General features: G+C 31.6%; 2 protein-coding genes across 2 annotated transcripts; both read left to right on the top strand.

Annotated features, from left to right (window-relative positions):
• Positions 1-94: 94 nt before the first annotated feature.
• Positions 95-4,525, top strand: LOC116345579 (phosphatidylserine decarboxylase proenzyme, mitochondrial). Its single transcript, XM_031775020.1, has 10 exons — positions 95-502; positions 1,103-1,520; positions 1,920-1,962; positions 2,219-2,333; positions 3,229-3,370; positions 3,448-3,546; positions 3,613-3,835; positions 3,936-3,997; positions 4,113-4,264; positions 4,350-4,525. The coding sequence occupies exons 1-10, from the start codon at positions 471-473 to the stop codon at positions 4,432-4,434; spliced, it is 1,371 nt and encodes a 456-aa protein (XP_031630880.1). The 5' UTR covers positions 95-470; the 3' UTR covers positions 4,435-4,525.
• Positions 4,526-4,705: 180 nt separating this feature from the next.
• LOC116345578 (erythroid differentiation-related factor 1) lies at positions 4,706-12,935 on the top strand. Its single transcript, XM_031775019.1, has 14 exons — positions 4,706-4,813; positions 4,868-4,999; positions 5,061-5,146; positions 5,390-5,513; positions 5,571-5,974; positions 6,042-6,133; positions 8,238-8,289; positions 8,371-8,387; positions 8,446-9,018; positions 9,098-9,949; positions 10,244-10,722; positions 10,807-10,999; positions 11,128-11,262; positions 12,280-12,935. Exons 1-14 carry the CDS (start codon positions 4,799-4,801, stop codon positions 12,570-12,572), a joined length of 3,447 nt encoding a protein of 1,148 aa, XP_031630879.1. The 5' UTR covers positions 4,706-4,798; the 3' UTR covers positions 12,573-12,935.
• The last annotated feature ends 90 nt before the right edge of the window (positions 12,936-13,025 follow it).

The raw sequence follows: 13,025 nt of genomic DNA, 5'->3' as shown, positions 1-13,025 counted from the left end.
ATTAAAATATTATCAAATCGTCCAGTAATTTATGGGACCAACTTCACGCTACTGTTTTGGACAGCGTCAAACCAATCATGCACACGTCAAACAGTACATACATATATATGTCAAACAAAAGACCATGTTATATGCAAAGAAATAATTATTTTTGTTTAAAAATCCGATTGGAATGAAACGGAATTGACGGACTGAAAGGAAAATAATAGCAGCATTTGATTTCCTTTAAAATCCAATCTTTTGTTTTAACAAAAGTGAATAAAAAATTGCCGTATTTTTAAATTATTTCTTGCAATATTGACAAATTATTCATGAATTGTAAAAATTTTAAAATCCAACTGGAAATTTGATTATTCGACCCACGCGAATAAATTTATGCGGTGTATAAACAAGACATAGTCTAAACGAGATAACAATATATAAAAAGTTCACTCTAAACACATGTTATCATAATTACTTTTACAATTACAATGGCTGTGTATTTCATACCTAAAAATCGAATGTAAGTTTTTGCATTTTGCTATTTTATTCAGTTTTCTTTTATGTGTTATGAGTGATAAAAAAATTCAGTAATAAATTGAATAAAAATGTACATAAAATAATAAAATAAAATGACTTTGAAATAGTCAGCTTTGACAGTGTAACTAAAAATGCTTGTAGTTTTCTTGCATTAAATTAAAGTGTTATTAAACAAGAAGGAAAAAGAAGACCTATAAAAATACGGTTCAATGTTTTAATAAGTTAAACGTGCATTTGATTTTAAATTGAGCTCCAAACCAAAACATAATTAGACAAAAAAGTATTTTTTGGGAAATTTTCATAAATAAAAATAATTTTACTCATTTAATTTTTTTTTGTCATTCATTTATATAATGTTAATGTGAATATTTTGATAAGAAAGACAATCATTTGACACGAAATCATTTTCATGGGCATTATCAATGGTTCACAACAAGAAACAATATTGAAACGGTCGAAGTACTTTAAAACTATTAAAGATAAGAGTAATGTGTTGGGAATTTAAATCGGAATTACAGTCGAACTCCTATAACTTGATTCGTTTATTATAATAGTATAATTAATATGACATTTTTTTCAATAGATTTTCAGGGCATTTTACAAATATAGATGTTACGCAAAGTAAATGGGCATCTCGTTGGATAACCGTTTATAAATCATCGAATAGTACAAATTTATCAATTAATAGTAAAAACATACCTCATCGTTATTATTCGGTGAAGCAGGGGAATGAAAATAAGGCGGAAATATCAACGAAAAAAGGTAAATTTAGTAAATTAAAACGAATTCGAAAATCATGGGGATGGAAGGCAGGAGCAGGTTGGACTGTATTATCTGTATTGGATTGGTGGTTATTAGCTGCTGGCGGGTGGTTGACCTGGCGTAGTATGATTTTAAAATGGACACCAATTGGAATTGGCTTGGCTTCACTCCTTCATTGGCATTTACATAATAGAAAATGTGATACTTTGGGCCAGCCAAGAACTGCATCTAAAATCATGGTAACTCATGGTATTTTTATTTATATCTATTGAACATAACGATAGGAGAGTCGGTTTTCATTCAACCATAATTCACCCATAAGTGCTGAATAACATACTCATCTCATCGTTATATTCAATAGATATATAAAAATTATTTAAACAAATAACACACTTGGAAATAAATTATTTCTGGAAAATAGCTCAATATGACTGAGCGGAATTTATTTCAATTCTTTGAAAATCTACATTTTCTAGTCCATTTATTATAATTATTTTCCAAGTTATTCAGATAAGTTTTTTTATATTTAAATTATTATAATGAGCATTGTTTTTTACATTTAAATGACAAAGAGTTCTTGTAGAGTGCTTTTCTTATTTTCGACAAAGATTTTGATGAGATTTATTTTTCGATAATAGGCTGAAGTATATTGCTCGTTGCCACTACGACTGATTAGTCGAGGTAAGAAGCAATCAGTCCTTCAAATTCAATGCTTTTCTTTTATGTGTCTGTTTAATCATTTCCATGTATGCCTTTTCGCGGTCTTATAATAAGTGCTGTGATATACTCTAATAAAAAAGGTTAAATTTATCAGTCTTCTTTGAATAGACGTATCAAAGAAAAGCATTAAATTTAAACGACTTTGTTTGAATCGCATCTGATCTGAATAAGAAAACTATTATTTTGAATGACGCGTATTTATTATTTCTTCTCCGAGGATGGGGTTGGTTGGCCGATTGTCGAGTACCAACAATAATACGGCCTGTTGTTTATGGTGCTTATTCCACTGCTTTTGGTGTAAACATTGAGGAAGCTGAAAATACAAATTTTAAGTAAGTTATCTGTAACGTGTTGAATAAATAACAAGAAATAATAAAATTTCAGAATGGTTATTTTAAAACTTCCAATTATTTCTGGTTAGTATTGATTTTGCATAAGTCAAATGATTGACTCCAAGTTCTCCAACTATAAGGTCCGAATATCGACGGAACACAGACATGTACTCAAAAATTGTTAAACATAAGTTATATTGCGTTTAATGTAAACGGACTTTCTATGCTGCGTCATTCAGAAAACAATTTCGTTTTTTATTTCCATTCATACATATGAATCGGCTAGAATATTCGTGATCTCAAGAAATTTGTCAAAATAAAACTGCAACATGCCCATACATTTTTTATATGAACATGTTGCTCTTTTACTCATACAACTTTGCTAGCTAGCTATCTATATCAGCTATTGTTATAGGAATTTATATATCCCTATAGCAATAGCTGATATAGATAGCAATAGCTGCTATTTAACGCATCTCTTCGCTCGGACGCTGCGTATACGCGACATAACAATGACACCATTTAATGATTTAAAACGTTAAAAATGTCAAACAATGAGACCATTGTTATGTCCAGCATTCACACCGTCCGAGCGAAGAGATGCGTTAAATAGCAGCTATTTATATATACCTAGAGCAATAGCTGATATAACTAGCTAGCTGATATGCTTTTACTTTAACAAATTTCTTGAGTTCACGAATATTCTAACCGATTCATATAAATATTAAATTTACATGGTTTATAGAAATTCGAGCTAAATAAAGATATTACAAAATTTATACTACCGCTTACTGTTGATGTACAATACATGTTTAATTTTACAAGTTTACTAAAATTATTTTGAACATTTTTTATTGGTGTCTGAATAATTGTTTTCAATTTCTCTATATAATAGAGACTATCGTAGCATCTCTGAATTTTTCACACGCCAATTGAGGCCTGGAGTTCGCACTATATCAAATGAAAGCTGTATGGTGTCGCCAGTTGATGGACGAGTTCTCCATTTCGGCATCGCTAATGGCCATCAAATCGAACAGGTAAGTAAAATCGCTTAATTCTACGCTTAATTTGTAAAGCAGTTTTATATTATGTTTATATATATATATTTTTCAAGGTCAAGGGCGTGAATTACAGCTTGGAAGAATTTCTAGGTCCATTGAATAAAAATGGTGTAAAACCTGAAGGAAATGGTTTCAAACATATAAAAGATGAAGTAATTCATTATATTATTAAATAGTTCATTATTATCATTTTATTATTTATTGGTTTTATTTTTAAGGAAACTAATTTGTACCAGTGCGTAATTTACCTGGCACCAGGAGACTATCATAGATTTCATTCACCGACAGAATGGAAACCGATCATCAGGAGACATTTTCATGGAGAACTTCTTTCAGTTAATCCGAAAATTGCGCAATGGTTGCCCGGACTTTTTTGTTTAAATGAGCGCGCTGTTTATTTGGGTCATTGGAAATTTGGATTTTATAGTTTCACCGCAGTTGGTAAGTAGATATTTTTGAAAAAAAAAAGAAAAAAGTATTTGCTCCTGAAATTATCCGAAATTTTAGTCTGTTTTTAACCAATTTATCCTTACATTCGCAGGGGCTACGAATGTGGGATCTGTTGATGTATATTTCGATAAAGATTTGAAAACAAACAAATGGGTTGGTATCAAGGCATAATCATTTCAAAATTACTATTCCGTTACTGAAGAAATGCTATCCATTCTTTTAAGTATTTTTCCATTATTTTCATTTTTCTTTGCTAATTCATCCCCAGGTTGGAATGAAATTTGGAAAAAATAACCTAATAAACGAATATGATGAAATACAACTACCACTTGAAACAAAATTAGCGAGAGGAGAACTTTTGGGTCAGTTCAATATGGGCAGTACGGTTGTAATGATTTTCGAGGCTCCGAAACAGTTCAAGTAATACATATTTTCATCGAAATACATGCTTTTAACTTTGATTATGGAAGACATTAATTGTTTTTAATCGAATACCTTTTCACAGATTTTCCATTTCCAATGGACAAAAAGTTAAGCTAGGTGAACCACTTGGATGCATTAAAGAAAATGATAATCCAGTAAATGAATAGGAAACAAAGAAATTTGATTGCTGAACCATTGTAACCTCAAATTGTAAAATTAATTTAAAATAAAATATTGCAAAAAAAAGTTTTAAAAATATTTTTTTTGTTCTCATAACATTTGTCTGAAACAAATAATGTAAATAATGAATATAATCGAATTGAAATAAAAAAAAACGAAATTCAATTTTGTTTTTAAAATATTGTTCGTTGTTTATGCATTTCAAGTTTGGTGTTTGACATGTGTCAAAACATCGTTGACGTTTATAATCACGTTTATGTGTCAAAATCTATAACAAAAATAACATTTTTTACTAAATAGCCTGATTGCTTTATTGTGTGCATGATTTTAAATGCCAGCTAAATTTTGAAAATGACAGAAGCTCAAGTAAGATAAACTAATTGTTATTACAAGAACACAATAATAAACTAATTATTATAGTTGAAAATAAGTGAATGCATAAATTCACACGATGAGGGAACAATAACATCAATAACATCAACAACTACTCTGAAGCACCAAATGGTCCGGTCTCCTGCTAATTTTGCGAGATTAAAATGCAACACTGATTTGGTAATTTATTCCTTGTATGGTATTGGTGCATAAAATCTGACGTTTTTTTTTCTTTATCAAGAATGTGCCGCCATCAAATTGGCTTAGTAGCTCGTTCAACTCATATGGCCTTCAGCAAGCATTGTCTCAAGCAACAGGGTTCTCGAGGTACTTGGATGTTTCTAATACGTCAAAAATTGAAAAGTTGTTTCAAATTTCACATATCGTTCAATAATAATTATACAAATATACATTTAGTAAAGTTATCGGTATTTTCTTATCTATTACATTCAACACAAACTCAAATGAAACTTTTTATTCCATGCTGTAGAAAAACGGCTTCTTCTTCGAAAATAAAAACCTTAATTAATAATATGATATTCTTTTTCTCGAAATGTTTAATCAATTTAGTTTCCGAATGGCACATCTGTTCCCTGATTGTCTCAGTGAGGTGGATGTGGTCACAAATGCTGAAAACATAAAGCGTTTATTAAAACTACCATATGACGCATCGAATTGTGCCATAAGTATGATGGTAGGTAAAATACATGTTTTCGTTTTGAATACTATATGGTTATAATTTAATTTAAAGGTTCATCGCATCGGAAATACTCTGCTTATTGACGATTTCGATGTGCATCGATTTTTGCTGCAACAGGAGGATGGAATTTATTGGAAGTGGTTGAAATCATTCATTTGTGAACACTTTATGACTCGCCTAAATGAACAAGAACGAAATGTCTTGAACAAACAGTCTACGTTCAATGAATCAAAGCATCAACGGAGTCTTTTGTCAAAATTTCTTTATCATAGCTTAAAAGAAGTTACAACTTCAGATTCTGAAGATGCTTTGAACATGGATATTGGACCCGATTTCACTAAAAATGAACGATTACTGCTTCCCGAACCAAATGTTGAAGATGTTTTTCCCGATCCGAAACACACAAAACACACTTACAATCGAAACGTAATTTGGCAGCTAAATAACACCAAAATGTATGTATTACAAAATCTTCAAAGTACCAAATGGATAATGTACAATGTTTTTTTCACTCATTCATAGGTTGATTGGGACAGATGTTCCCATTTTCGGAACAGGGCCATGCATAAGCTTGCGATTAAGAGATATGAGACAGCCTATAAACGTCTTGACTGGTAAAAATAATGGGCAATTCACTTAAAAATTGAGTTTCTATTATTAATTAATTCTTATTGATTCTTTTTCGATTATTTGTCGATTATTTTGGATTATCGTCATTCATGCATTAATTCTAAAACACCCTTCAATCCAAAAGTAATCGAACTTTTTAAAAATAATAGATACCACTGGATATTATATGCGTTAGAAAGATTTCATGAATATCGGATCACTGACAGCCAAGTTATTGCGTCAGATATTTTAGTATATTTACGGCTCGGTTCAAGGCCGAAAATTGAACACAGAATAGTTATATCGTCTCGTTCTCATCGGCAAATGCACTCGTTGAAAAGAGGATAGCCATACGAGATATCTCAAGCGAAAATGGAGAATTGTGCAATTTACATTATAGTTTTTTTGTTGACAAATGACTGAAAAATGAGCAAGAGCAATATCGTGAAAAAGTGACTTACTGTCTATTTCATGTTCTAGAGACTCTATACATCTGACTATCTGCAATAATCGTTATGGATTATTCAATATATAGGTCCTCAGTTAATATTGGGCTCATCAGAGCAAAAGATTCGATGATCGGTTCCACGAAATTCACAGAAAATTGGTCCACGAAATGAGAATATCCTGAAAATTTGACTTTTTCCAAAGATGTCGATATGCGAAGCATGTACCGATATAGGATCTCGTGTCTTAGTTTTTCTAGCTTATAGACAGCATGAGCAATCATAATAAAATGGTTTTTGAAATATCTAATTCGTTAAAACTTTCAAAATTTATCACAAAAGTTGATTATTTTTTGTTTGAAATTCATTTTGCCACCGAGAGCAAAAGATACTAAAAAATAAAGAGGCTTACGTACGCAAGCTGACTTTTCCGCATGGAACCGAAATTTTGGGAATAAACTGAAATCATGGTCTTTGTATGGTTGCAGTAACTTAAATTACCGTGAAAACTTGTGAATATTATTTTCTTATCAAAATAAATAATCACACCAAGTTTAAAGAAATTTCAATCCAAAAAATAGCCTGTTCAAAGTTTCAGATCATTACGGTACCACAAAGGCAAGTCTTTCATACAAAAATGAAACTTTTTGTGGATTTTTGTATGAAAAGTCTGTGAAAAATTGATTGCATCTTAAAACTAACATCAGATTCGGGTTTCTCCCCCCACTACACATTCACTCAGCGTTCAAATTGAAAGAATATCATTTCAAGGCATTTTTCTCATAAGTGCCTCTTCAGAGTCTAAGTTTTACACCGATCAATCAATGTCGTTGAAAATTTGACCAGATTTATTCCTCATAGTGCCCAATCATCCCGTGAAGTCACATTTTGAATTTCATGTCTGAGCACGAAACCATCGTGTCACCAAAATGGTTGAGAAATGATCAAAAATGTATGGATGTGGGATTGTGGGTACTCCATTCGGACCAAAAAAAATTACACCGGTCAACAGATATTGCTCAAAAACTAATCAGCACGTCTCCTAGTAGTCCCAAATCATCCTGCAAAGTCAGAATTTGAATTGAGTTTTTGGAAGAGGAATTATCGTGTTAACAAATTTTGGCAACACGCCACAGGACACAGGACACAGGACACAGGACACAGGACACAGGACACAGGACACATCACACACAGCGACGCACATTAATATGTCCCAAAATCATCTCCAATCGTGTTTTCTACATTAAATATGCATAGAAAACATGTTTTGGGATGACTTTAATTTTTTGGCCTAATACAATACCTTCCCTACACTAGGTGTGCGGAAAAGTAATAAGACGCAATATCTTGACATGTTTACATCCGATCCTCATGAAACTTGGTCAGTGGGGCAAGTACCTTTCTAACGCATATAATATCCAGTAGGTGGCGCCACTGGTATCTATTATTTTTAAAAAGTTCGGTTACTTTTGGATTGGAGGGTGTATGTATACATACGATGAGATTGCCAAATGACGATGATAAAAACAGAATGTATGTAATATAGAAAGAAAAACTGTGTGTCTGGGCGAGTGAATGAGTGAGCGAGTGATTATATATTGAAAATCATTAGAATGTAAGGCACGTATATAAGTATATAACTTCTGTTTTACTTTTTTTGAAGGGATTGATTACTGGCTGGATAATTTGATGTGTAACGTACCTGAGATTTTGATGTATGTGATTTTTATTTCTAGTTCAAAAGTTCCTTTTCTAATCTTCTATTTATTCGTTCATATCTTTAAATGCGTTGATAGGTGTTATCACCTTAACGGTAGGTCATTTTTTATTGGTAATATTTACAGTACCCGTTGATCATCGCTGCATTTCAGGTTTGGTACAAAAATATGAAATTATTAAGACGGAAGATCTCCCTTTTATCGATAACTCACAATTTTCACCTACTATTATAAGAAATGTCGCTCAGAATATTTTATCGTTTCTTAAACAAAATGCAACGCAACCTGGGCATACTTATTGGCTATTTAAATCGAAAAAAGATGACATCGTGAAGTTGTACGATTTAACATCACTATGTACATGTGATGGTGAGTTTTCTCCGCAATCAGAAAACGATAAACAAAACGATAAACATAAAAAAAGTGATGAAGACCAACAATCCCCGTTCACAATCCCCGTTGCGTGCGTTTTGTATAAAGTTGCAAAAAATATGAAAAATTCAAAAGATCGCATCGAAGCAAAGCAGGCTGGCTCAATAAAAGCCCTACTAGAAAACTGCATCAAACTTTTACCAAAAGAACAATATCCGCAGATCGTAACAAGCAGTTTCTATTTGCTATCGGATTTACAAATCCCGGCCGGAACCGATCCCATATCTCCAAAATTTATTAATGAAGTCGATAGTGAATCTGAATCCATCTATGATGATTTTGACAGTAATAGTAGTGAGTGTAATTTTTGTAGTAGTTTTATTATTTTTTACAAAATAATCCTATATAATTGCTTTATACACGGTCATTTCAGGTGAGGGAGATGAAATGTCAGCTAATGATGTCCTTGAAAACACTGTCATTGACACAAATACGGAAGCAAGCATTCATAAAAAGCGAAGTGAAAACCATTTTCCACCACCATTGACTGGAAATATTGATGAGAGATGCACGCATGCATTGGAGTCTATACTGAATGGATTGAATTGTTTGCAATATTTTTCGATAAGTGAGGAAAGTGAGAAAGAAGAAATTGAAAAACAAGCTGAAAAAATGCGAATCATTCAAGAAGAACAGAATCCAAATATGGCAAAACGAAACCAAGCTATTCCGTTGCCATATGAAGAATTACAAAGTACAACCGAAAAAAAGAATCTGGAACGCAAAAAATTACCTATCATCGATGATTGGAATACACACCTGAAATTGCTCCTTATTGAAAAGTCATGTTTAGTTTATGCAATACTAACGGAGCAAGAATATCAAGAATCATGTTACGGTAGTGCTTTGAAATACATTTCAATTGCAACAAAATGCTACGAAATTGTTTCAAAGCAAGCTTCCAATTACTTATCGAATTTCATTGAAGATAATTATCGTACAAATCTATTTAGCAGAAGAGGAGATTGCTACTTTTTAATGGCCCAAAATATCAACAAAATTGAATCATACGTGGACCAATATAAGAATATGAAACGAGATGTTGATTTGAAAATTGAAAAAGAATTACAAAAAGATTTTACGTCACTGAATACTCATACTTTAGATGACGTTGAATTACCGACTAATATTGAGCAATTGATTTTATTAAGTATAAAAAGCTATGAAATGGCTTTACGCTATGCAAATGGAAAAGAATCACGGTTTGAAATACTTGGTCGAATTGGTAGCGTATATTTTTTTAATCATATTTAGAGAAAAGTGTATGAATTTCAGTTCGGATTCTTTTTGTCTTATGCTATAATTTGAAAGAAGAAGAAAATGTGTATCTCTGTATTGTGGATGCATCTATTATTTTGAGCTTTTGAGTAAAAATCCACAAGACTTCAAATTATGGCATTGAAATTTCAATATTACTGACAAAAGAAATCATCGGACAAACAAAAATTCGGGAGAGAACTGAAATTCGGCAAACCAAATGAATATTAAATAAAGAACAACAATCATCTGATTATTCCAGGTAGCGTAAAAAATGAGTTGGGCGTAAAATATATGCATTGGTCTCAAGAAGAATACGAAAAAAAATATAGATCGCAAGCACAATCAGCAAATAATCTTTCAGGTGGCTTTGACGACAATGACAAACAACAAACACCAGAATTAATGTATGTGAAACTTGCCAAAAAATCGTATGAATGTTTTGTCGCTGGGATTAGTTTGTTCGAAGAAATTAAAGATGACGCCAATTTATGCATTTTGCTATGTAATATGGGACGTTTTATGAGATTTCGTGCACACATTGAAGACAATGACAACTTCGGATTCAAGAAAATTTGTTATGAGCGTGCATTTTGTTGGTATCAGCGTGGATTAACTATTTTGGAGTCAAAAAAGCATAGTCCGCATCTCTCGTCATTATGGGATCTTTTAACATATGAATTATCATCTGGAAAATTTACATTGGCTAAACTTATGCAAGATAATTTTCGAACTAAAATGGTGAGTTTAATTTTGATTTTAATAATAATAATAATTACATGCAATTGTGTAGCTACTCGCTAAAGCTATTTGTTTATTTTATAGGATGAAGTCACCAAACATGAAATTATTGAAACATTGATGGGATCATTGAAACTATGCGACACACAGGCATGCAATTCTCGACAGCAAATTTATATGATTCGCACAGGACAAATCTACGCAAATCTTGCCAATATCTACGCTGAAGAGTACAAATGTGCTGACAATGCACGAAGGAAAAAATTAATTAATCTTTGTAACTACTCATATTATCAAAAACCTTTATTGTGGTCAATGCATTACATTCAAACCATATACAAATTCAATTTGTATCAGCTTTGTATTTTTAATTTTAACAGAATCTATTTTTTATCTTCATTTCAGGTAACTTATATTATGAGAAAAGCGTTAAAGTCTTCAAAAATATTGATGCATTTGCCGAGTTTTTGGAGGTTCAAATAAATCGCATGGAATTTCAAAATACTTTATTTGAAGGCTCTCACACAGCTTCTCAAAAGTGTAAATTTCTTCCCTTTTTCTTATTATATCAAATATAATACATTCACAACCTTCATGATAATCAAAAACCGTTAGAAACTGAGAAAGTAGAGTGAAAAAAAAGAATTACATTAAGAATAATTTGTAAATGAACTGAAGTCTCGATAGCAAACAGTTTGCTTAAAAATTGAGATTTGGTAGTGGCATTGAAGAGAAAAATAGCAAAAGCAAAAAACAACAGCAACAACAAAATCCAGAGCACAGCAACACCTTTTAAACTGGACCTAAATCAAGTAAGGTCCAAAACAAATGGATCACAGTTATCGCTACGGTTCAAATATCGACATTTAAAGTGGACAGAGCAGCAGTAAAATAATTCAAGCTGCGGTCATTCTACGATAAGTTTTAATTAAATCTATAGGTAGAATCTATCATTTTATGACAACTACCAAATTTCAAATTCAAGTAATGATGTTTGCTCAAGAGAATTTAGATTTGTTTGTGTTTTTTTATGATTCCTGGTTTCTAATGCGACAAGTGACGAAACCACATTGGTGTGTTGAAAAGTCGAACTCGCTATATATACACGTAATATACGAAATCCAAACCTAGAAGGCCTTTCGCCCTGATGTATGGTTGGAAAGGCCTTGGGCCATAGATCAAGAAAACATGTCAAAGTTCGAAAATCGGTCCACCTGTCTTCAAAATATGGTCCTTTCAAGAAAAGGGTCATAATTCAGTTCTATGGCCATAGATGGCACTAAATACACAAATATATAATACGTTTTGAATATACAAATGTATATTAAGTTTATATTCACAGTACACATAAAATATATCTACCAACTATTTTCGTCACAAAATTGATATCAGAAATGTTGTAAAACTATTGTAAAAAATTGAAACACAAATTTTGCTTCCGTCACTCGTTCTTCACCTCGATAGAGGTTTTTTATTTGATTGCGATATACTCCTATTTTTTTACAAAAGAATCCTACCTATATAATTGAGTTTTTTTCTGGTCATTTTCAATTTCAGGTAAATGTCTCCATACATCTTTAAAAATTGCTTTCGAAAACATTGATGATTTCATGAAGATGGACAAATTTGATAACAATATAAATTTATTGAAACAATTTGAATCGATGTTACAAAGAAGTTTGAGAATTTTGGTTCAATCCGCAATACAAAAATATAGTGATGCCACTAGATTAAAACAAGTATATAGTTTCTCGCTTCAATCACACATAAACCGAAACGATTTCAATGCATTTCGTCTGCATATTGCAAATACATTAAATCAAATTCAAGCCAATTTTCAATTCATTTGAAATTTTAAAGATTGTTTTAAATATGAATAGGTATTTGAAGTTCATAACGTCAATAAGAAAAAATGAAATAATGTATAAAAAAATAATCAATGAAATGAAATTTTGAGAATAAACTCAAACTATAGTCATTAAATGTGTAATGGTTTTAGTAAATTCTAACGTTGAAAAATGTAACGTTTTGGCCCATTCTGGTAGTCATTTTCGTGTCAAATGGAACGGAGATCATATGCATAATTCAAATGTTTCTGGATTTTTTCAGTCATTAGAAGCCAAACCACTTGTTAAATAACCACAAACTAAATAACAAGTGGTTTGGCTTCTAATGATTGAAAAAATCCATAAACATTTGAATTGACGGCCTAAGAAGAAAACAATAACATACAGAATATTCTGCAAAAAGACGAATACAAATTTATGTGAGCAAAAACCAAATATACAAACAGACAGCGCAAA

This window comes from Contarinia nasturtii, unplaced genomic scaffold (assembly GCF_009176525.2).
Source record: "Contarinia nasturtii isolate CC-2019 unplaced genomic scaffold, AAFC_CNas_1.1 Cnas_scaffold_1366, whole genome shotgun sequence".
NCBI classification, from domain to species: Eukaryota; Metazoa; Arthropoda; class Insecta; order Diptera; family Cecidomyiidae; genus Contarinia; species Contarinia nasturtii.
The sequence above is the reverse complement of the archived record's forward strand: the minus strand, read 5'-3'. Positions and strand labels throughout refer to the sequence as shown.

What these genes read in the sequence shown, in the direction of transcription:
- LOC116345579 (XM_031775020.1), top strand. Translation starts at nt 471, where the DNA reads ATGGCTGTGTATTTCATACCTAAAAATCGAAT. An exon ending in TCAAACATATAAAAGATGAA is followed by an intron (nt 3,547 to 3,612) that starts GTAATTCATTAT and finishes TTTATTTTTAAG; the next exon opens with GAAACTAATTTGTACCAGTG. An exon ending in ATTTGAAAACAAACAAATGG is followed by an intron (nt 3,998 to 4,112) that starts GTTGGTATCAAG and finishes ATTCATCCCCAG; the next exon opens with GTTGGAATGAAATTTGGAAA.
- LOC116345578 (XM_031775019.1), top strand. An exon ending in TGAAATACTTGGTCGAATTG is followed by an intron (nt 9,950 to 10,243) that starts GTAGCGTATATT and finishes TGATTATTCCAG; the next exon opens with GTAGCGTAAAAAATGAGTTG. An exon ending in TCACACAGCTTCTCAAAAGT is followed by an intron (nt 11,263 to 12,279) that starts GTAAATTTCTTC and finishes TTTCAATTTCAG; the next exon opens with GTAAATGTCTCCATACATCT.